The 24,260-nt window shown below is 41.2% G+C and overlaps 1 protein-coding gene across 4 annotated transcripts in view; it reads left to right on the top strand.

Annotated features, from left to right (window-relative positions):
• Npnt (nephronectin) overlaps nt 1–18,077 on the top strand; it is an 83,653-nt gene extending 65,576 nt beyond the window's left edge. For all 4 annotated transcript variants that reach the window (XM_045142874.1, XM_004662996.2, XM_004662997.2 and 1 more), the window contains 4 exons: nt 6,483–6,569; nt 7,060–7,158; nt 13,330–13,586; nt 15,438–18,077. In XM_045142874.1, coding sequence (XP_044998809.1) covers nt 6,483–6,569; nt 7,060–7,158; nt 13,330–13,586; nt 15,438–15,533 — 539 coding nt within the window. In that variant the 3' untranslated portion in view covers nt 15,534–18,077. The remainder of the gene's footprint in view (nt 1–6,482; nt 6,570–7,059; nt 7,159–13,329; nt 13,587–15,437) is intronic.
• The last annotated feature ends 6,183 nt before the right edge of the window (nt 18,078–24,260 follow it).

Raw genomic sequence — 24,260 nt, 5'->3', positions numbered from 1 at the left:
GGCTATAATACCCATAAGCCCGCCCCCCAAAAATACACCGCCTCCAGGAGGTGTTAATTCCCAAACCTCCATCAGCTGGGAACCTAGCATTCAGAACACCTAAGTTCATTGGGGACACCTGAATCAAACCACCACAATCTTCATCTATAGAACGTTGGTCTCATGAAGGCAAGGGTATGTTTGTTGCTTCAAAAGTCTAGTGCCTCACACTCGATGCACCCTTTCTTGATAAATTCACAGTGAGTGGATGACATGGTAGGAGGGAAGATGGATGGACAAAGGGAGCATTGTTAGCATGTTCTTATTTTTTTTAAATCTCTAAATCTATACCATTCCAGTCCTAAGTATTAATGGTCTAGATACAGACAATATCAGATATGTTTCTGTTCTTATCAAACATATTTATTGTATACTAAATTGATTATTAACCAGAATATGAAACAGAAAAAGTATAATGACATTTTAGTGTCCATCCTTATTATTTTATTTTAATTTAGCATTTCTGCATTGATAAGATATCTCTTTGATATTTGAGGAGATAGCTTAGTGGTTAAAAGTGTTTCCTTGAAATCTCTGGTGACCAGGTTTAATTCCCCAGTCCCCAAGTAAAGCCAGGTGCATAAAGTAGTGCATATGTCTGGAGTTTGTTTGCCACACCAGGAGGCCCACGCACACCCATATTGTCTCTGTCTGTTTTTCTCTCTCTAAAATAAATAATTTTTAAAAAAGCTCCCTTGAATCAAAAAATATTAAATTCTCAGACATATTTCACATAGCCTTGGATATAGTTATCAAAACTATTCAAAGCCCTCTGAACAAGGCCAGGGAGATGGCTTAGTGGTTAAGGTGCTTGCCTGCAAAGCCAAAAGACCTAGGTTCAATTTCCCCAGGACCCACACAAGCCATATGCTCTAGGTGGCACGTGTGACAGGAGTTGACTTGTAGCGCTGGAAGCCCTGGCACGCTCATTCTCTCTCTTATATGTCTGTCTCTCTCTGCCTTTCTCAAATAAATAAATAAAAATAATTTAAAAAATTATCTGAGCATAAATATTAGGCATGTGTTGCTATGTAGCTGTGTCCTTACAGAAACCTTTTTCTTTAGATCTTTCAGGAACTTTTTTTAATATTTATTTTTTCTTTTTACAAACAACTGTAAAATATAAAATTTTATAAGAGACTAAATGAACCAGCAACTGAATAGAAACACTTCCATTTCCAATATTCAGGTTACCACTATGAACATATTTCTTATACCTCTTTCATCTAGTCTTTTTTATTCACTTGTTTTTAGACATTATCCAGGCTCCTCAAATTATTTTTTTTAATTAAATAGTTTTGTATTCAGTAAATACAGTCAGTTTGGTACCATTATTAGGCTCATCTGTGACCTACCCCCTCCCCTTGGCCCCTCCTTGTTGAGGTATATGGGTCATGCATTGTGGAGTTAGCCCACAGTTATGGGTAAGATAAATGTCTCTGCATATCATGACCATGTGGCTCTGACATTATTTCCCCCCCCTCTTCTGCAAAATTTCCCTGAGCCATGTTGGATTCATTTTTGGTCTGCTTCAGTGATGAGGGGTTGGGGGCCTCTGGGTCTCTGGTTCTCTGATTTAGTAGGAGTTGATTTTTCTCTGTGTTGATCTCCTTCCCCCTTTTGTTGGTATCTGGTTCATCAGGAAAACTACTCTTGCTTGTTTCACCAATTTTTCTTAGTTTCAGCCGGGGCCCTACTGAGGTATGATGGGGTGGCTCTCTCCTTAGGATCTGCATCTACCTGAAAAAGAGAAGCAGATTCTCCAACAGAGAGTAAGTTAGCACCAGGACAAATGAGATAACCCTTACTTTTTTTATAGACACTAGGATGGATGGGGAGGGAGGGAAGGGCATCGATTGGGTGGGAAACACAAAACTAGACCCAAATAGCAATTCTACTTCCTAAAAGGCAGACCAAATGGCTGAACCTGCACCAGACCCTTACAGGGAACACCTGAACTACAAGACACTGGAGAGGGTATGATGAAGACTTACCTTAATCTTCTACATCTTCCTTCCCTCCCTCTCCCTCTCCCACTCCCTCTCTTTCTCTTCTTTCTAACTCTTATATATCAGTTATCTTTTTTTCCCCTTCTCTTAGTGGACACTGACCTGTAACTCCCAGTACCAGCATGTGGCTATCATCCACCATGAGCTTTGGATCAGAGAGACCTAAAAGGTTTCCTAAAAGACAGGCAGATTTCTGTCAGAGTACTTGATGACCCACCAAAAGTTAGTGGTAAGACCCTACTGCTGAAGACACCTTATGTGGTTGACATATAAAATGGAACGGCATGGCTGGAAGTTGGAAGACAGTCAGTCCCCAGATAGTCAGCGCGTCTAGTGCCAGAAGGTGGTACATGGGCGACTGGGGGAAAATGACCAATATCTGTCCAAGCAACTCATGGTCTAACCTACTTAGCAGCAAACAACCTGTTGTGATGCCCACACAAGTGCAATAGTGGTGGGGAACCAACTGCTCTTGGTTTGGCTAACTGATTCCCTCAGTGGTATGGGACCCATAGCTGGAGCTGGGAAACAAGTCAGAACCATATCCAAACATAAGCCCACTCTCTAATATCAAGCTACCATCAATCATGGGCTACAAGAGGGTCTACACCTACTAAACTCTCTATAAAAAAGTAAGGGTTATCTCATTTGTCCTGGTGCTAACCTACTCTCCACTAGAGAATCTGCTTCTCAAATTATTTTTCTATACTTTTTTACTTAATACTTTGACACACTAAGGAAAAGTAGTATGCTTCTTGTTGACACATCAGTGGGAGGCTCATGGGAATTCACTGGTGTATGAGGAAAGTGCAGAGTTTGTCAAGAATAGAGCACTGTAAGGAGTGAGTGGTACCAGGCACGCCTGGTCACTAAGTTCATTGCAGTGTGTCACCATGGACTACAGGACAGGTGTCCATGACCATGTACTGCCCAGTTAAGTACTTCTTGGAAACCAAGTGTATAAAGTGTTAATGAACCATCTGATGATTGGCAAGTTGCCAGGTAAGTAATTGTATGGGTCGCACTTTTCCAAATGTGTGATTGTCTCCCTGTTTCCTTAAGCATCGCCCACAGTGCCCTGTTTAATGCTCAGCATCCACTGGCCATTAATGTTCTCAGAATGTTCCAAGCACTCTCTTTGCACCTCCCGCCTGAAAGGCCCCATAACCCACACTCCCAACACTGAGCTGTTTTCTGGGAAAGATCAGAGAGTACACTTCTTAGTTTAAACGGTTCTTCTCCAGAGAGGTCTTAGGATCCTATGCCCCCTCGGTCTTCCTTGATAAAATAGTCTTTGTGTGTAAACACTCCTAGCACCCCTCTAAAAAGAAACTTCCAACCAACTTATGGTCATTCACCTGAGGAAAATAAGTAAAGGGCCTGAAAAATAAAGTTACCAACTTGTGCCTAGAATATGTACTACAAAAGATGAACTACTCCATTTGATAATTTATGTGCTAGAACAAAAGCAGAATTGCCCCCTGATGGTTTTATAATTTTGTGTCATGACAAATGAAACAAGCTTATTTACAATTTTGTACTATTCTAGCAAATAATAACAGTATTCCTTCCCTAAGAATTCCCAGATGAGAAAAGGTAAAGTGATCTGATGTTCTTGCTGCTGGTCATTAGACATCCCAGGGCACAGTGTTCACGTGCATCCCTATAGCCTTCCCGTCTTCTGTCTTGGCTTCCCTTTTATCATCCCAGTTCAGCAATGTGTGTGTGTTGAAAGGGAATGAGCTTTACTGTTTTGAGTTTTGGAACACAAAAGGGAAAAAAGTCAGATGTAATAGGCTAAAAGCAATTCTTTTTGGGTGTGTGTTACAATCAAATAATACTATATTGTGTTTCTTTTTATGTTAATTAACAATTACATATAATATATCTTGATAATAATCTCTTAGTACCTTCTTTTGAACTCCCATCCAAGTAATTGTTGCAAATATTATGGGATTGTTCATTTTTAAATTTCCTGCTAAAAATAATAACATAAGTGAAAAAGAACTGGTTTGACTAACATCACTGTTGTCATGTTTGACATCTTTTCCTCCCTGCCTTATAAAAACAGAATGAATTAATTGAAATTCTGGCAAAGAAAAGGGAGTATTCCCTGGCCTCTGGCCATGAATTTCTCTAATCACAACCAACATTCCCACAATTTTTCCTACTCCCAATGCAGTTATTCTCTGTGACATCTTTGGGTGTTCTTCCTTCCTAGGTCTTACGAGAATCATAATGTTCACTTACCACCCATGTTTTTTTTTTTATTAGTTATGGACATACTTAGTATGTAAACAGCATATGTTGGTACCATTCTTTCCCTCATCCCTGTCCCTTTTGCAAAGGAACCCTTCTCTATGGGGATGCAGGTCATGCCCATGGGGATTGTGGGTCATCTATTTTGGGGGTAGCCCTCAGTTATGGGGAAAAGGTAATGACTTTGTGCATAATGTGCCAACTTACGGCTCTAAGGATCTTTCCACCTCTTCTTCTGCAAAATTCCCTGAGCTATGTTGGGTTCATTTTAAGTCTGTTTTGGTGATGGGCTCTTAGGCGCCTCTGAATCTCTGGCTTGGCAGGTGTGGAGTGTCCTCAGTGTCTACCTCCTTCACCCTTGTGCTGATATCAGGTTCACTAAGAAAGAAGCACTCTTGCTCATTTCCCAATTCATCTATGCTTTCAGCTGGGGCTGTGGTGAGTGCAGTGGGTCGTTTATTTCCTCAGGTCCTGCTCCCATGTTTAATGTCTGCTTTTCCCAGCAGAACTCATACAGCATAGGATCCAGATCCGTGTTGGTCTCAATCACTATACTCAACATCTCCCTTGTGACCACCACAAGGCTTGGCAGTTGGTTGGAAGTCAAACACACATCAAATGAGTGAACGAATAGACAACTTGAATGAATCGATTTTGTTGTTGTTGTTGTTGTTGTTGTTTTTCAAGGTAGGGTTTCACTCTAGTTCAGGCTGACCTGGAATTCACTATGTAGTTTCAGGGCGGCCTCAAACTCATGGTGATCCTCATACCTCTGCCTCCCAAGTGCTTGGATTAAAGGTGTGCACCACCATGCCCGGCTTTGAATCGATTATTTTTAAATGCATTCTTAAGCTGTGTCTCACTTGTGTCATTGGAGAAAGAGTATTGACAAAGTCCACAGGTTTCTGACAAACTCAGTGCAATTGCTCAGTAAACACTGAGTGTCTTTCACCACGTCAAGCTCTGGAAATGCCACATAAGTAACGTGATTGACACCACCTAGCACCCTGGAGTCTGGCAGAGGAACAGACACATGTGTGTGCAAATAGTCACAATTGTTTACAAAAGCACAGAAATGAAATGTGTCAACAGGGCTATTGGTGAGCAATGAGAAGAAATTTCACTGTGCGCAGGGTATGTAAGTCTTCACAGAGTCAGTGACATTTATGCCAGGCCTTGAAGGAAGAGGTTAATTAGAGGAAAAGGAGCATCAGGGTCAGAGATGTGGAAATGAATAGTATGTCTGGACAGTCTTGCATGTTTTGGTGGGGTGCATTGCAAATGCTGCACCATGAAGTCTGTTTGATCTTAAAGAATTTATGCAATCTGCCTAACTGAGGAAGACTACAATATATAGACACATGCTAGTGTGCTCCAATGCACAGAGGTCTCTGGAGTGGAGCAAATACAGTGGGTAGAAACCCAGCCATTCACTGCAATTAGAGGCATGTTTTAGTTAATTCTCGTAACTGTGTGTCTTTCACACAGATGAGTTTTAGCTTTTTTGTTTTGTTTTTTTGAGGTAGGGTCTAACTCTAGCACAGACTAACCTGGAATTCGCTGTGTAATTTCAGGGTGTACTTGAACTCATGGCAATCCTCCTACCTCTGACTCCCAAGTGCTTGGCTCAACTTTTAGATTTTTTGCTGGAAATTACAAGAGCTTTTAAAATATATTTTTCTGGGCTGGAGAGATGGCTTAGTGGTTAAGCGCTTGCCTGTGAAGCCTAAGGACCCCGGTTCGAGGCTCGGTTCCCCAGGTCCCACGTTAGCCAGATGCACAAGGGGGCGCATGTGTCTGGAGTTCGTTTGCAGAGGCTGGAAGCCCTGGCGCGCCCATTCTCTCTCTCTCCCTCTATCTGTCTTTCTCTCTGTGTCTGTTGCTCTCAAATAAATGAATAAAAAATAGACAAAAAAAAAATTTAAAAAAAAATATTTTTCTGACTAAATACATTTAATTTGTTCTTATATAGAATTTTAGAAACTTGACTATTATGTTTTTAAAGTGTACCCAGATAAATGCTATGGCTGAACCTCTGCAGAGCAAACTGCGTGCCTCTTCATGTGAAATGAACTGCGACGCTGAGGTCTTGTCCTTTTCCTTGCTAGAAGTATGCTGCATCGTCACTGACTCATTGCAAAGCAAATGGACAAACCATAAACCTTTCTCTTACAGTTCCTCGGCAGCCTTCAAATGACTTGTTTGAAATATTTGAAATAGAGAGAGGAATCAGTGCGGACGAAGAAGCAAGGGATGATCCAGGTGCTTACCATTACTTTCCTCACTTCCCTCCATTTCTAGAAAACAGCTAAGATAGTTCAGTCAATACACAAAATGATGAGTTGCATCATGGCAAGAAAATAACCTTTTAAATTGTAGTTCATTTAGTCTGATCTGGGAAATTTAGGCTCCTCCTCCCTTTCACCTCTTCTCAAGTGAATCAGTTGAGCAAAAATAATTGTGAGTCATCATTTTCCCTTTAAATTACATTACAGTACTGTTTGAATTGTGAGAAGGAAGTCGTATTTTGTGCGACAGTATAACAAGGCGATGACTTGGCAACAGTCTTGTGTTCTGTTTTTGCAGCAGAATGTGTGATAACAATTGTGCTTGTAAAGCATTCTTGCAATTTCCTTTTGATCTCTTGGAAGAAGTTCTGGTGGGATATTAAGTGTAGATAGTAGACAGCACTGATTATACAGTTGTTTGTAGAGTTTATGATCTACTCATCTTTCTGGTAATTTCTTTGTAGGTGTTCTGGTAAACAGCTGTAATTTTGACCATGGACTTTGTGGATGGATCAGAGAAAAAGACAGTGACTTGCATTGGGAAACAATCAGGGACCCAGCAGGTAAAACCCTGTCATCTAGCAGTTTTTGTTATACCTTTGGCTTGATGCTTTTATCAGTCAAGGTACTGTAACATACCTCTATGTTTACTTAATAGAGGGGGTTTAAAAACCCTACCACCCTCATTACTTATATTTCATTTGTTAAGACTTGTTTGCTACTAATTAGAATTATGATGAGAAAGAGATAAATTCGAAGCTCAGATAACTTCAAAAAGCTTGGTAAATAAGACATTTAGGCTCATTCTCGGTTATAATTTTCAAGCCATTTGCAGTATTGTATTCCTAGGAGTACAAGAGTAACAGTGATCTAACATTGTGGTGATAGTGACTTGTTGTTTCACCCTTTTACTTTTTAAATAAAGATTTAAGTAGTAGAAGATAAAAGCAGTAGATACTTAAGTAAAGCTGTGGTTCTCTCTAAAAAAAAAAAAAATCACTGTAAGGTACTAAAGAAATAGTTATAAAGTACCACCAGTTCTTCCAGAAGAGGCTATTAGAAAGGTGGAGTTAGGTGTATTCTTTTGGAAAATTTAAAGACCTGTAAATTTCACAGTGCCTACTAATGTAAGGTTTCACTGCTTATTAGATGTTTTACCTCCTTTATGGAAATAAAGCTACACATGGGATTTTCCCCTTCCCTGCTGTATGAGTGAGGCAAACTCAGTGGAATGATGAGGAGTTTAGTTTCTCGTTTTCTTCTTCTGATTCTAAGAATACAAGAAAAACAAACATTACTTCATTCATTTGAGAAGCCTAGTTCTTAATTCCATCCTATAGAACACAAGACACAAGGTTAGCCTGAGAGAGCTCATGGCTGCTGAAGTAGCTTCTCCAGACTTCACAGGCTCGTGCATCAGACGGGCTTCCCTGCCATGCAGATAAGTGACATTGAAAGTCCTCATGGTGCCCCGCTTTAGTGCACGTTCTGAGCAGCAAGGTGTTAAAGAATTAGTCCCAAATAATTCATATTTCCCCTCAGATTGAGTTATGAAAGATGATTTAAAATAAAACTTTGAGGGCCTGGGGAGATGGCTCAGTGGTAAAGTGCTTCCCACTGAAGTGTGAGAATCTGAGTTCAGATCCCACCACCCAGGGAAAAGCAGGGTACACAATATGTGCCAGCGGTCTCTCTGTTGGGGAACCAGACAAGAGCTTTTTAGGGGCTTGCTGTCTAACTAGTCTAGCTGATTAGTGAGCTCCAGGTTCACTGAGAGACCCTGCCTCAAAAAATAAGATGGAAGCTGGGTGTGGTGGTGCACGCCTTTAATCCCAGCACTCGGGAGGCAGAGGTAGGAGGATCGCCGTGAGTTCGAGGCCACCTGAGACGACATAGGGAATTCTAGGTAAGTCTGAGCTAAAGTGAGACCCTACCTCGGAAAAACCCCAAAATAAAAAAAATAAGATGAAGAGTGGTTGAGTAATACACCCACTACTGCCCTCTGACTCGCATGTGTGTGCACACACACGTGTCCATATACGTCTGAACATGCCTATACACATACATAGGAGTACTCGATAAATTTATACTGGCTTTTATATTTCTTTTAGTTAGAAAAAGTCATGTAACACACAAAATGCGTACACTCACGTGTGCTCATTATCAGACTACTCTTACTCATGTAAGGTTAGCTCTGAGAATTGGCAACATTATTGTTGTCACAAGTGTCTGAGAACCCAGTGCATGTTAAAACCTACTATAATCCCAAGTCTTCATCATCTTCTGCATCTTATTTAATCCACCTGTGAAGCAAGTGATACTGCCATTTTTTTTCACAAAGGAAACATTGGTTCCCAGATATGGACAATTTCACAAGTCCACGGAGCTAGATTGGTGGAATCTAGTGTCACACCGAAGTCTTCTGACTCAGTGTCCAGGCAATCTCTGCACTCCTCATGCAGCCATATAGGAAGTTCAGTGCCTGCAGCTATAGCACATGTGACCCTGGGCAAGATCTGGTTAGTACGTCAGGCCTGAAAGTGTGGCTCGGTCAGACTGCTGCCTGAGAGCAGGTAGCTGAAGAAGCAGCTTTCAGAGTGGTGGGTGGTAGAGCTGTAACTAGTGCTTCTGGCCACACTGAGTAACTCTTGGGCAAGGGGCAGTGGGGAGAGCGCTTCATGCAAAATTCAGAAAATTCATCGACTTCTGTATGAACAGTCTATATTTCTAGATAGTCTTTTTAATATAGACTAAATTGATTTTTTTTGAGACAAGGTCACACTCTATCCCAGGCTGATTTGGCACTCTGTGGCTCACACTGGCCTTGAATGTATAGCAATCCTCCTACCTCAGCCTCCTGAGGGCTAGGATTATAGGCGTGAGCCTCCATGCCTGACAAAATTGATTTTTTAGAACACTATCTTAGAACCAATTTATACTTTGCAACATGTTTCTTTATTCATCACACTCATGGGCATTTCAATTTGTGACAGATTCCCCTTGCACTCTGGTACAGAAATGAAAAGAAGCATGGAATTTAGAATGATAGGCAAAAGTTGCCACACTAGTGATTGGACTGTTAGAATTGATTAGATGTATCACCTGATGTTTTGATCTGACCCCTGGAGGATGCAATCTAGGATTAGTCCATGTTTTTACTAACAGTTGGATAAATTAGATATTGACTTTAGATAATATGATTGACTCTCAAAGATAGAGAGCAAAGTGATTGTGTGAGCTGACATCACCATAATTATCCATGACATAATCATCCAAGAGATTAAATTCATTGATTACAATTAAGAAGATGAGATGTACTGGTGAATGCAATGTATGGCTCCTGGTCTAGAAATGAGCCACACAACTGTGAAAGGGAAAAGGTATAACTGAGCACAAACTGACAGACTCTGAGGTTGAGTGGATTATGAAGTCATTATGAGTGCATCCTATGTTATTTCTCTTAAAAGGATAGGCCATTTCTATATATATGGTATTTTACCACATTGGAAAATCTGCTGTTAAATCTATTCCTGGGGATTCTTTCTGGTCTGAGAAAACAGTTAATGGTACACACTCAGAAGAGAGTGACTTGGACACAAAGGTACATGTTTCTTCACCTGTGAACAGTAAAGAAGGCAGAATGTGAACCTGGCAAAGCAATAAATGCATTGCTTTGCAAATAATTGTCCCAGAGCTATTTTTTGTGACCCTAATGGGATGAAAACTAGAATCAATGACAAAAATCTACAAACAGATGGATTTTGGTAGAATCTGAAAAAGGTTTCCAGTAGAGCTGTCTAAAAGGAAAAGTGGCTAATATGGAAGGAATAAGCTCTCTTAGTGGAGACTTTAGAGTGGGTTGCCTATGGCAAGATGTTGTAAAGGGGCTTACGTATCACTGAGGGTTGGTTAGGTAGCCTTTTAGACCAGCTGTGACATCCTCTGGTTCAGAGGAAAAATGTTCCAGATAACGCCAAGGACATTATTGTGCAGGATGGGAAGGCCAAAAGATGACAGAGTTTTAATGTAGTAGGCTACATGATGTATAACAGGCTATGAAGATGTTGGGGAGTTCTAGCTATGTGCTGATCAGAAAATACAAAAAAAAAAAATCCTTACTTTACGCTCTGGGGTTGTTTTTTTTTTTTTTTTCTCTAGGAAGTTTAAGGAAGCATGGAGGCTTAGATTGTGTGTATGTGTGTGTGTGTCTGGTGTGTGTGCATGTGCACATGCATGCACATGCACACACATGTGTGTTATAAGTGAGACTAAGGAAGAATATAAGCAGTATAATAATAAATACAAAGGCAATTGTTTTCATGTTTCTATTTAGATTATACCATTTGTAAAAAAATATGTTAAATTTCCAATTATGACTGGTATAGTATGAAGATCTTAGCCTGGACCAGAGTGAGACCCTACCTCAAAAAACCAAAACAAAAACAAAAACAAAAATAATGGCCAAGTATTTATATAGAGAAAGTTCTAAAGTGATAATGTTAGTGATTACCCTGGGTTTTGGCATTGTGGTTTATTCAGTTTTTCTTTATGCTTTATGTTACCCCTACTACCCCTGCATGTTTTACTCTTTTGCTAGAAAAAAAAAATAAGCTACAGGAATTCAAGGATGAAGTATCAACAACCATAATTAACTTTTAGTTGGGCTTGTTTCTTATTCAGGCCATCAAATACAAATAAAATCATGGCAAGTCTCCCATAACTTCCTTTGACCACATACATAGCACATTAAAGCAATAGATATTATGTACTTTTCATTGCAAATTAGAATTATAAAGGCACAAACTACTATAGAATTAAAAATAAGTAAAATTGTAACATTTAACTTTTAGTCAAGTTTTACAACATCTATAATTTGTTCTCCCTTCCTCAATTCATTAGGGGTTATGTTGCTTTAAAACAAATGAAGAGATTTACTAAAGTATGACATATAACTCAGTATTTTGGAATTAGGAGTAAAACTTTTGGGATGCTGAATAATTTTTTCTTTGTGTTACTATTACAACTTTGTGACATTTCCTTTGTTTACATGAAGAAACAATCCTCCATGGCAAAAACTAAATACCCAATACAGAGCAGCTCTGTGGTGGAAGAATGGTTGCAACCTTACTTAAAAAAGAGAGAGAGAGAGATCTGAATCTTTTCTTAAGATCACTTAGTGTGCTAGGTGGTTCTGTTTGCATGCAGGGACCTAAGATAATCCTTATTCTCTTAAAACGTACAGGCTCACTGTAAAAATCTTATATCTTAGTCTTAACCAGACTGCTTCTGATAATTCAAACATCAGCTTGCAGGCTGACATTTAACATTCATGTAAATTTTTTGGCTCAGTGTTTTTGAGATAGTCAGTAGGAAAAAGGAGTCAGGGTCAGGGTGGAAGAACACAAGAAATTGTGTCCTTGTTTGTACTGATTCAGGTCCATGAGTCAATTCTCTGCCTGATTTTTGATGTGCTTTGCGAACATCCCTCATTTACTCAACAAATAACATTAAACTGCTCCATTCTAAGAGTGTACAGGGAGTATTAGAGGTTCAGATCTTGACGGCTTCAGTTGTTCATAGCATGCAAGAGCACTCAGCACAGAGCATGGGCTACTCATTTATAGCCATGTCCATAGATCGTAGTTACTCAGAAGTCTCCTGTTAACGAGGGGAGCATGAGGGGACTTGGTGGAGGCCAGCATGTTAGAATAAGAGGGCTTCTCAAATATATCTTACCACTTCTTGTATGAATTAAGCATATCATAACAATGGTGTCTTTTAACGGAAAAGGAATTTGGGGTTTCTCCTATGGTAGATACATGTGTTCAGCATTCTTGTGGACAAATCAGTGTTGGAACGTAGTGTGTTTTGTAGCTGGCTGAGAAAAGCCTCCTGAAGGCAATGCCATTGGTGAGGCTAACGGCTTGAGCTTCACAATGCTACTGGTAACTTTCCTTTGAGAAGCAGCATCTCCTGCTTCATTGCTGCTGCTTTTTTTTTTTTTTTTAATTGCAGTTCTCTGATAGCAGAGGAAATAAATCCTGTAAGTCTGGGGGTCTGGGGACATCCAACTTAATATATCTAAAGTGAAAGTTTTTGTGTCACTTAGATATGATATATGTATAAGCAGGTTTCATGACGGTACAGATTTACTTTAATATAAAAGCTCTTTAACTCACTAACCTCCAAATAACACTGATGTTCCAGGAAGATGCAGAGGGTTTTCTGGACAGCTGTGGTTTTTTGAGGTAGACGTGCCTGTGTGAGAAGCAGAACATCCTTCTGCATGGAGAAGAGACTCAATAAATGCAGTGTTCCTTAAAGCATATATGCTTTATTGCCCAGAGGTTAATTATACCCACACCCAGGAAATTAAAGGTCATTTCTACCTAACCACCCAGGGATGTTGGACAGCTCAGTCTAAGTTGGTAAGGACCAGGAGGTGGTGACTATGTGTATGCTGACACACGTCTGGTCCATGGAAATGTTTGAATTACTAATTGCTAGGTATCTTTGGCATAACATCTCCATGAGCAAAGTAAGTGGGTGTTTGTTGTAAACATCATAGAATTTAAGACTAGAATAGAAATAAGTTCTATTTTTCTACTTCAAGAAATGTGAAATTCTTGACTATGACTGTGGCAGTGTGAAGTTGATTAGAGGAAGCTCTGTCCATGCTGCTGGCCTGGAGCAGGGATCAGCATGCACACCCAGACCTGCTTTTGCCGTTCCAGGTGGACAATATCTGACCGTATCTGCAGCCAAAGCCCCAGGGGGAAAAGCCGCTCGCTTGGTACTACCTCTCGGCCACCTCATGCATTCAGGGGACCTGTGCCTGTCCTTCAGGCACAAGGTGACTGGCCTGCACTCCGGCACACTGCAGGTGTTTGTGAGAAAACACGGTGCCCACGGAGCAGCCGTGTGGGGAAGAAATGGTGGCCATGGTTGGAGGCAAACACAGATCACCTTGCGAGGGGCTGACGTCAAGAGCGTAAGTAGAGCCACAAAGGAAGGAAGGTTTTCCTTTCATAGGAGAACCCTGGTATCTGAGCGTGGAGAAGCTGTGTGCCGTGAATTCAGGGTCAAGGATTTATGGTTGCTTCTGGCCATGATGACCCCATTCAGTGCCTCTTTCTGACGTCTCTTTCTTCTTTCTTCCTCTTCATTGCAGCCTTGGACCAGCACAACCCCTTCTACCCCTCATTAAGACCAATTCTTTTATTAATTTTATTTTTATTTGAAAGAAAGAAGGAGAGAGAGAGACTGAAAGAGATTGATTATGGTGTGCTAGGTCCTTTTGCCACTGCATTTGAGCTCTAGATGCATGAGCCAGTTTGTGTATCTGGGTTTATATGGTACTGAGGACTCAAATCCAGGCTGGTAAGCTTTGTAAGCAAGCACTTTAAACCACTGAGCAATCTCCCCAACCCAAGAGCAACTGTTTTCAAGAAAAAATTAACAGTAGAAAAGTTAAAAAAAATAAAAAAGAAGTTGACAGAAACTTCCAGAGATTGGATGTTGTGCTTATTGTGCCTGAATTTTCCTTCAGTTCCTTAAACTTCCTACATTTACTACCATAAGCTACTGTATCTCTCACTTTTGAAGCAGGGTCACACTCCAGCACAGGCTGACCTAGAACTCGCTCTGTAGCCCAGGCTGGCTTGAACTTATGGTGGTCCTCCTACCTTAGCCACCCAAGGGGGGTCTTTCTTTAAAGTTAATTTTCTCTCTTTCTGAGAAGTCATACATAGATCAGCAGCATGGGGTGGGGGAGCAAAGCCCAGATCCACAATTGGAAATCACTATTCAGATGGGATAGAGGAGAACCTTTGATTAAAGATGTACATTTTATTTCAAATAATGAAGTCAAACATAGCAATAAATAAATAAAAACCCTATAACATCCCACCAAAATAGTGAATGCATTGTAGAAATGCCTTTGTGCTAATGCTTATAAAACTTCTGCTGTCAACCAAAAAAAAAAAAAAAAAAAAGCCGGGCGTGGTGGCGCACGCCTTTAATCCCAGCACTCAGGAGGCAGAGGTAGGAGGATCGCCGAGAGTTCAAGGCCACCCTGAGACTACATAGTGAATTCCAGGTCAGCCTGACCCAGAGTGAGACCCTACCTCGAAAAACCAAAAAAAAAAAAACTTCTGCTGTGAAGAGACTACATCTAGAATACTGAGTTTCTCCAAACTGATTTAGAAACACAGACTCCATTACTACTGATTTTAGACCTTTTGCTTTTTTTCTTAAAGTTTTTCTTACTATTTATTATGTTGTAGAAATAAAACAAGAAAATACATTGTTTCAAACCACAGCACTGAAAGTTTCTTCCTTTTTATAGCGGGTATCAAGAGCAGTGGATGCTTTCACCTGGGGGACACAGTAGTAGGTTCTGATGGACTTTGGATAACAAATATGTACTACCTAAGAGAAGGCCAGGTACCCCGGAACAGGCTGTGCGGTGCGATCTTTCAGATCCTTGGCTCTTAATTTCTGCACCTTTATGTTCTCTCGTAGTCTTTCTTCTTCCTCCTAACCCTGGTCATGTTGGACAAAAGCATCTGCTTCATAACATTCCTATAGTGTACTAGACTATAATTAGGATGCCTTTGTAAATAAAGAGTTACTGGTCTGAGTCCTGTGCTCTGGTGGAAAGTTACTGATGATGTGAGGTTGCATAGAAAGACAAGTGAGCTGGGCGTGATGCTAGCACCCAGGTTCTGGACTTAAATCTAGCTATGTAGTCTTAATATTTAGCTTGGGGGAAGGAATACCTGTATTTTACTACACAAGAAAGCGACAGTGGAGGCTTGACCGGTGTGCGTTCTCTCCCTAGGTTATCTTCAAAGGTGAAAAGAGGCGTGGTCACACTGGGGAGATTGGATTGGATGATGTGAGCTTGAAAAGAGGCCCCTGCTCAGAAGAACGCTAGCACCTCCAGAACTAGCAGTGAACTCCTTTGGTTTTCTTTATCCAATCCTCACCTTCTCATCGCCCTCTTATCAGGCCTAGGGGAAGAGTGGGTCAGGAAGAAGGCTGGTTGGTGATTCGGGTCTTGGTGGCCTGATTTTGTGCAATCCCAGCAGTGACATCATCCCTGAAGGACAAGAGCATCTGTAGGCATATCCAGACCATTTTGGGGTGTTGCCTTCCATCTTGTGTCTTCTTTAGGAAGGCCTTTGTTATGTGTGACCTGTGCCATCCTTCATCCTTCTTACAAAATGCTCCTCATGACAAATAGTGGGAGAAGTTTTTTTTTTTTTTTTTTAAATCTGTGTGAATGACCATTCTGTCATCTGTTCAGTATTTCCCATGAGTACTATTGACTTGCTTATGATATGATGCATCATGTGCTCATGAAATTGGGTTATGCTTTTCAATTTAGTTCCGGCCTGACCCGAACTCTAACTTTTACTGCCATTCACTTCATAAAAGGAAAGGTGTATAACATATCAAGATGCATTTATTCTTGTTAGTTGTATTTTTCTTTTAAAGACAATTATGTAGTATGGGCATGAAATTTCTTGTTAGTAGTATTGTGTTTTGTGTAAATGTGCTATTAATATTGAGTATTTACATGTTCCTAATATTCACAGACTCTAGTTGCAAAATAAAAGGCAGCTTGTGATCTCGAGTTAAATACATGATGAAATGACTGTATGTTGGCAGAGATGTCCACTTGTGATGAATTTGTGTAATGTCCTTGAGTTTGAGCTCTACAAAAGAAAGTAAACCATTAAGGGAAATGAGAAACTGCAGTTAATATATAAAACTCTTGTGGTTTCAGGTTATATTTTAAAAAGAACAACTTTTATCAATTATAGTAAGGCTTTCTCTGGTAAGAAGCTTTGCAAATTCTCATACTTACAGATCAAGGTGAACAGAAGTGTGGGGAAGCTCCATGGGGACAGGTTGTCATACTGAATTCTAAACTGACACAGGCCTCAACAGGTATTCTCATGAATTACATGCTATGCAGGCTGTATGTGAAGCAGGTTCTGCGCACAGAGGCACTGCATGTGCTGCAGTGAGATCCACCCAGCAGAACACGGCAGGATTAGAATTCTAGCGCCCACAAACCCTCAAGTACATCTCCCTGAATATTTTATCTTTATATTTAAAAACACATAACTTAAAAAAAACTCAACTAACTCTTGTTATTCTGTATTTCTAATTAAGTAACCAAAATATTTTCTGCTATTTTTGCCAGAAATCACAAAGATGATTAAAGGGTTGGAAAGAAAAATCTATGATGAAAAATTAAAGGAGCTGGGATTATGCAGCCTGGAGAAGAGAAGACTGAGGGGCAAACCACTGATGGTTTTCCAGTATGTGAAGGGCTGGCACCATGAGCCTGGAGACCAGCTGTTCTCCATGTGCACTGAGAATAGAACTAGAGGAAGCAGGCTGAGCATAGAGTATGAGGGGGCATTTCCTGGCAGGGACACTTGCTAAATAGAATCCTTTATTTAAAAAAAATAAGTTGAAAATATTCTCTGTCCCCTTTCTCTCCCTCTCTACTTTTTAAAAATCCATAAAATTTACCTATTGGAGATGTATTTATCTCAAAGCAAAGTAGCAGACTGCAGAATCCTCTAAAAGGTATTTAGATCCTATTATGGGTATGTGATGAACATCCTCAGAACCAAGTAATTTGAACCAGGCTCTGAGTCAGGACTTTTCCTCTTGGCCTCCTAATAGTGAGGGGCAGAAAGGGAAGATGCTAAGCTCACTAAATTTTCTTTCCCTTGCTGGCAAACAAGTATTAAAAAAAGAATGCCCACAAAACTTGTTACTCCCAAAGAAGATGTGATGGACAGATATTTTAGCATCTTAGCAATGACCTAATGTGGTAGTGTTAATTTTTTATCCTTGGGGAAAGATATGTCTTCTTGGCTTACTCATAAGGATTCAGACTCTTGTTGTGTTTTGAAAGGAAGACTCTACTTAGAAATGCAAGCCAGAGAGATTTAGAGATTTTTATCTGGTGCGTTTTCTCTGCTTTGTGTGTGGCAAGTTAAGTTGACTACTGAAAGAATATTATTCCCCTCCCCTAACCCTCCCCTTCATCTGGTCAGTGTGACTCATTTTGCTCTTTCAGGCAGAGTCCTCCAAGCTACCCAAGATGGTAATGTTTTTTGATCAGGTACAAGAGAAGGTCCTTTGTCATTTAACTTGGTACAGGCAGGGCTAGGGGGGAATAAATCCATGAGCCTTTGAATAAAGGCCAGAAAATATGTTCTTAGATCCATTTTTAATTTTGGTCATGTAACTGCACAACTGACGATAAGAGGGGAAAATAATTGAAAATTTCACTTTTAGGTGCCAATCATAAACTGCACTACATTGATGGAAGAAGTTATCCAAAGTACTGTATAACATCGTGTTTATTATTTAATGTTTCTACAGTGAAAATGTTAGTGGTTTTCCAAATGGCCAAATACTATCTTTGTAAATAAAAACACTATTAATATTGGTTGTCTATCTTGTGATTTTTTTTTTCAGATTTTTTTTTGTGTGTGTGTGTGTGTCTGATTGGAAAGAGAGTACTGAGATATAACGTTGATGTTTCCCAAAGCCATTCATCCATGATAGAATTCTCTTTATTTCTTAGAAGACTGGGGACAGAAATAACCCACATTTTTTATGCTTTCTGAGTTATAAAATACAAGGCACTTTTCTGCAGAATGCACAGGGAGGAGAGATCAGATCACTGTAACCCAGGTTGTGCCTCTGCAAGTTAGTTATGTTTTATGATAGCATTATAAATGCTGCTTTAAATTCCTTTATTGTAAGGCAGGATAAGTATATGTAAATTCACATGTGCAACACACACACACACACACACACATGCATACACTATAAGGGAAAGGTCTTTTTCAGTAGTGAACTTAATTTATACCATTTATTCACACTTCAACAAAATGTTTCCCGGTGGAAAAAAAATAACTCTAAAGGAACAAAAGTAAGGAAAGCATGCAAGAATAAAGTCCTCATGCAGAATTCTAGGGAGTGCCTTCAATGTCCTCAGTCTTCCTAGTACTCAGGGGACTCTTGAAAGCTGGGGCACTCAAACCGTGGATAAATCCGTAACGTAAGCATGTTTCCCCACCTCAGTGACTCTTCCCAGTCCAGTGGAAAGCTAAGAGAGGCCAGTTGAAACTTTCTCTGTGGAGAAAGCAGACATGACGGAGATTCCAGGATGCAGTTCATTGGTTTATGTAAAATTTTTAAACTCTGCGTGTGGCGGTGGTGTGGGGGCGGGGGGAGGTCGCCCTCTGGGGCCAACACTGAGCAGGTTTTCCCATGAGGTGTTGGAATCCTAAGTAAATGAAAGATTAGTGTACTGAAAAGGCATGTGGTGTATGAAGGTTCTAAGCCTTAATGGTCTTCAGAGATTCTACCCAGTGCTTTGCAAACTTCAGAGTGCACAGGAAGTGCCTGCAAGCAGATAAACGTTTGATTCAGTAGGGCCAGATGGGGGTTGAGATCCATCTCCTAACCAGTTTCCTCGTGTTGCCTGTGTTGCTGCTCCGGGGACTAAGTTTTAGTAACAAGACTTTAGTGATAAGCACTGAGGGCTGGAGTCTGGGCCTTTATCACCACTAGAAAGTTCATGGCTATAAGATCTACATTTATGAAAATTCCCTAAATTCTAGTATAATTTCTCTCTGGGGGAAAATGGTTTCTTGAGTATAGAATATTAAACTTGCACACCTGATTCAGAACATAGCTTTGTGTGACAAATGACAAAGACTTCAGGATAAGGAAGTTATAAGTGAGGACACTTAAATATGATCCAGGCTTGTGGTTTTGGGGGAGGGAAAGTGTCGTGAGCACTCTCAAAGATGATTGGTTGAGAGGATTCCGCCCACGAAGGTCAATAATACTCAGACGCTGATGTACTCGCAAAGGAGTTTACTGGGATGAAAGTCACACACAAGCAAGTCCAAACTATCACAACTAATATTATAGCTAATATAATATATATCCAAATTATATTCATCACTACTAACACAAGAATATTTCTAACGAGTCTAACATGTATACAACCTGATATCGCGAGACTTGGGACGCAGTATCGCGAGACTCGGTCTCAACGCAAGACTCGGTCTGCGAGATTTCTGACGTTACAACCTGGTGGCGCGGGGTCCGTGCCGACTTTTTCCTCGGTTCGCGGTGTTTCAAGGCGAGTCTCGGTCGTCTCGGTCGTTCGGACAGCGTGTCGGGCAGATGAATTCGAATCGGTGATGCGTCTCGCGGAGGTCTCAGTCCGGACTGCTGAGCAGCCGTTCAGTCAGTCATAGTGTTGGGAGGACTGGGACAACGGCTGCTGAGCAGCTGGGTTTTTTGTATTTTCCACTACTTATCTAGGGTTCCACACACACCTTCTGGTAATCTCTTACTATGTCATTGTACTCAGCTTTTTCTTAGATTTTTGCTTACAAAGGTTGACTTTGCAATTTTACTCTCACACACAAAGAAAAACAAACTTATTTATCTAAACTGTCCCTGGACCATATGCTGGTCCTTACATGCTCATAACAGAAAGGCACCCAAACAGGAGGACTGTGAGTCCAAGACCAGTCCGAGCTGCATAGTGAGACCTGGCCTCAGAAAATCAAAGTAAGCTATACATGTGCATACACAGACACATAAATGAGACACTGGTCCTGGAAGCCGACATTTTAGAAGACGTGAATGAATTAGCAATGATAACTAAATTGCACAAAAGCATTAATGAATTAATGCTTTCCAGGGCTCTGTGATGCAAAAATCATGAAAGTCATTTGGAATTAGTGTTGAAATTAACTCTAACTTGATATTTTTCAGGGTCAACTTATTAAAAGCTAAAAATTGAACCCTTACTCATAACCTGGTCATTTAATTTCTAAGAGTATAGATTCCTGTAGGCTGTTTCATTATTTTAGGCATATCTTCATTTTTTAGATTAAAGAATCTGTGGTATCCAAAAGTTTTTCCCTATGTGTGAAATAAGGTAAAGCAGTGGTTCTATTTTTACCTTTAAGGAATGTTTGGTAACGCCTATACACATCTTTGGTTATCACTATTGGCATGTAATGGGTAGAAACTTGGAATATTACCAAACATCCTATAAATTTCAAGACAGTTCTGCAAACATGGTTTCTCAGCCTAGAATGTCAGTAGTTTCAAGATTGAGATGATTAGATCTGAATTAAGGATTTACAAAGTGCCATATGTTAGAGGCTTTGTTCTTACTTGGTGTTAACTGGGATGTGGAAATTTTAAGAAATGGGGGAAATCTGCTCAGTGTTAGCCCCAGAGCCCTTCTCCCACACCACACACACAGTGGGCCATCCTGGGGGGAGTTTAAAGAGGCATAGGTAGGTAAGGAATGGGTCTAGGGGGCTGCAGAGACAGGGAAACGGGAATGTGGACAATCAAGACTGAAAACACTCTATTGATGATTGGCCACTGGGACAGAAAACCATTAAAGCAAAAGTTAAGAGAGAGAGAGAAAAATAACTAAAAGACCAGCAGTTTTAGGTGTCTTGGGAGGGGATAATGTGGGGAGCTGAGCCCAAATCCCTCATTACCATGGCAGAAGAGGAAAGAGGGGGACCCAATCTTACAAAACCCAGTCCTTGAGCCTATGCAGATGGACTCTCGGGTCTGGGACCCCTCTCTTCCCAAAGGGAGCTTTCATTCCTTGCCAAAGAAATAAAGTCTGCTACTTTTGCTTACACTGTACTTCTAAGTCTTTCTTCATTTCTGGAGCTTCCAAATATTTTTTAGCTTCAAGACAGGGCCCCTGGCCCCCTGATCATCAAGGGTGGGGATACTTTTCCCTCTGCAACATCTTTGATGGCCCATATGGGAAACTGAAGGTTTCTCCTCAAGATTAGTATGCCTGGCTGAAAATTGCAAAGGACGGCTCAAGAGTGACCATGAGCCCGGCACTTGAGAAGCCTCACAGAGCGAGGGGAACTCTGAGCCATGCACAGCACGGCCAGATCCCTCAGCCAGTGCCTGTCTGTCCTTTCTTTGAGCTTTAGCAAGAGTAGGAGTCTTGGTCTAGGAAGAATGAATGACTCAGACCTCATACAGCTAAACAGATTTCTCCCTGTAACAGGGGAAGACCTGAGCAGAGATTTATACCAACATTCTTTTTTTTTTTTTTTAAATATTTTTTTGTTCATTTTTTATTTATTTATTTGAGGGTGACAGACACAGGGAGAAAGAGAGATAGAGGGAGAGAGAGAGGATGGGCACGCCAGGGCTTCCAGCCTCTGCAAACAAACTCCAGACGCGTGCGCTCCCTTGTGCATCTGGCTAACGTGGGACCTGGGGAACCGAGCCTAGAACCGTATACCAACATTCTTGAAGTCAAGAGGTAGAGTCTGGTCTCTGCTAAAGAAAGGGTCATATACCTGGGAGGGAATGTCGAGTCTCTCTCTGTCCTCACAGTCAATGGGATGCCTTTTAATCGTAAGGTGCTGATCTAAATCTATGCAAGACACCCAGCTCATCATATGGCCTCTGAGATACCAATATGATCTAGCCCATTGCTCCTTTTTCAGTCCTTTGTAGGCGTGGCTCAGTTCCCCTCGAGGTGACTCTCCTATACTGACACACCACCTTAGTTGTCACCCTCTTACAGACTTCTTTCTCCTACAGCAAAGGTTTCTCCCCAGTCCTGGAACTGTGGCACTTCTTTTACAGATTGGGCATTCCACGGGTTACAGATGTATGTCTTCCTGGTCAGAATAGAGTCCCTACTGCATCGAAACTCCTCTGTCTTCATACTATCTTAAAGCATTTTCTGAGAGAAATCCAGTGCCAGTTATTTTTTGTTTTGAAGAATGGAGATAGAGTAGGTATCTGGGGTACAGAAAAGGCTACAGGGGAGCCTATCTCAGGCTTCTGCAAACTGGAGATGGGGGCGAGACAACCCACAGCCTAGTAAATATGCAGGAGGAAGATGAGGAGTAGGAGGTAGCCAAGCCAGGGGTAAGTCACGTGTGCCTCGCTCTGGGACACACATTATCAGTCCTGTTTGTTTCTGCTTTTAACCTCCCCTGAGATCTGGTTTGAGGGATACCCCTGAGTAGAAGATGCAGGATAGGACTGGATACATCCTGATCCAAGACTCTTAGAATTTTCTCCTCCATTCTGGCATAAACGGAAAGAGCTGCATCCAAGATGCCTCGGAAATCACCACTTGAATGCATTCTTGAACACTGGGCTCAATGAGACCAAAAGAGTCTTAGAAGGAGAGTTTTTGTCTTTTTATTTCAGGAAGCCTGGCCACAATGTTCTCTAGAAGGTGGAGGAAAAATAGCCTCCATAGTGCAGTCTCAATTACAATACAATTCTTCAATGTGGTCTTTTCTGACCATTTGGTCAGGGGGGTACCTTAAGTACAAATAATACTTCCATGATCATATTGAATTGGCCACTGCAAGGCCAGACACACTTATGGAGGAAGGGAATTTATTTGAAGCTTATAGAATCAGGGGAAGCTCCATAATGACAGGAGAAGCTGGTGCCCCCTTTACAGGTCCACACAGAGAGAAAATATCCCCACCCGCGCCAGACAAACAAACACACTCCAGGAACCTCAGGCAGAGCCCAAGTACTCTGTGTGTCTTAAGCTGGAATTCACATCCACCCCCAAACACACGTTAGGGCTGGACTCCTAGGGTCCATGGTGACACCAAGTTACAGGTTTGAATAAAACTCCTTAAACTATTGGGGAAGATCCATTCTAAGGATCACAGCCACCAACTGCATGCTAGACTTAATCACGGGCTGCTGTTTGTGGTTCAATGTCTCTTAGCTCGCTAGACCCAGCCACCAGGGCTTCCCTGCTAAGTCCCCCCACATTGATTTTCCAAACCTTAAGGCAGTTAAATCCAGAGTTGTCTCCTTTATTCCTTCCTGGGACTTGCCCTGCTTACCCAAAAGAACCTAACCCCCAGGGACTTCCAGTTCCTTCAGAGGCCTCCTATGGGCCCTCTCTGCCTGTATCCTTTGTAGGAGACTTCAGGATAATCCACTGACTTTCTTTTTTTTTTTTTTTTTTTTTGGATTTTGGAGGTAGGGTCTCACTCTATCCCAGGCTGACCTGGAATTCACTATGTAGTCTCCGGGTGGCCTCAAACTCACGGTGATCCTCCTACCTCTGCCTCCCAAGTGCTGGGATTAAAGGCGTGTGCCACCACACCTGGCTTTTTTCTTAAATGAGCTAACAAACATAAAAAATTGGGTAGTTTTATTGAGGGCTCATATCAATACTTCTAGATTTTCCAACAACTCAGCAGACAGTCTGATTTGGGCTGGACAGATGCATGCTAATAATAGCCCAAACTCTAACTTCCATTGAAAGACAGAGGGTACTGGCCCAGGCAATAGCAGCAGGAAATGAATACTATATAATCCACTCTCAGGTTCCCAACTCTAGCATCCCTACCAGGGCACGTACAGTCCTCTTGACTAATGCCAGTTAGAACCAGGAAGATTTATGGGGCACAGTACCAACTATTACATACTTGAAGGGATCCAGAATCCAAAGGGCTAGAATAAAACCAGACCCAGCTGGCAGCTGTGATCCAATGAGAAGAGGAACCCCCCCCATTACTTTCCCTCAGAGACTCAAAGAGGCAACTTAGGAAGC

The sequence above is a fragment of the Jaculus jaculus genome, chromosome 2, assembly GCF_020740685.1.
Source record: "Jaculus jaculus isolate mJacJac1 chromosome 2, mJacJac1.mat.Y.cur, whole genome shotgun sequence".
Taxonomy (NCBI): domain Eukaryota; kingdom Metazoa; phylum Chordata; class Mammalia; order Rodentia; family Dipodidae; genus Jaculus; species Jaculus jaculus.
This window is presented reverse-complemented; position numbering and strand designations above follow the sequence as displayed.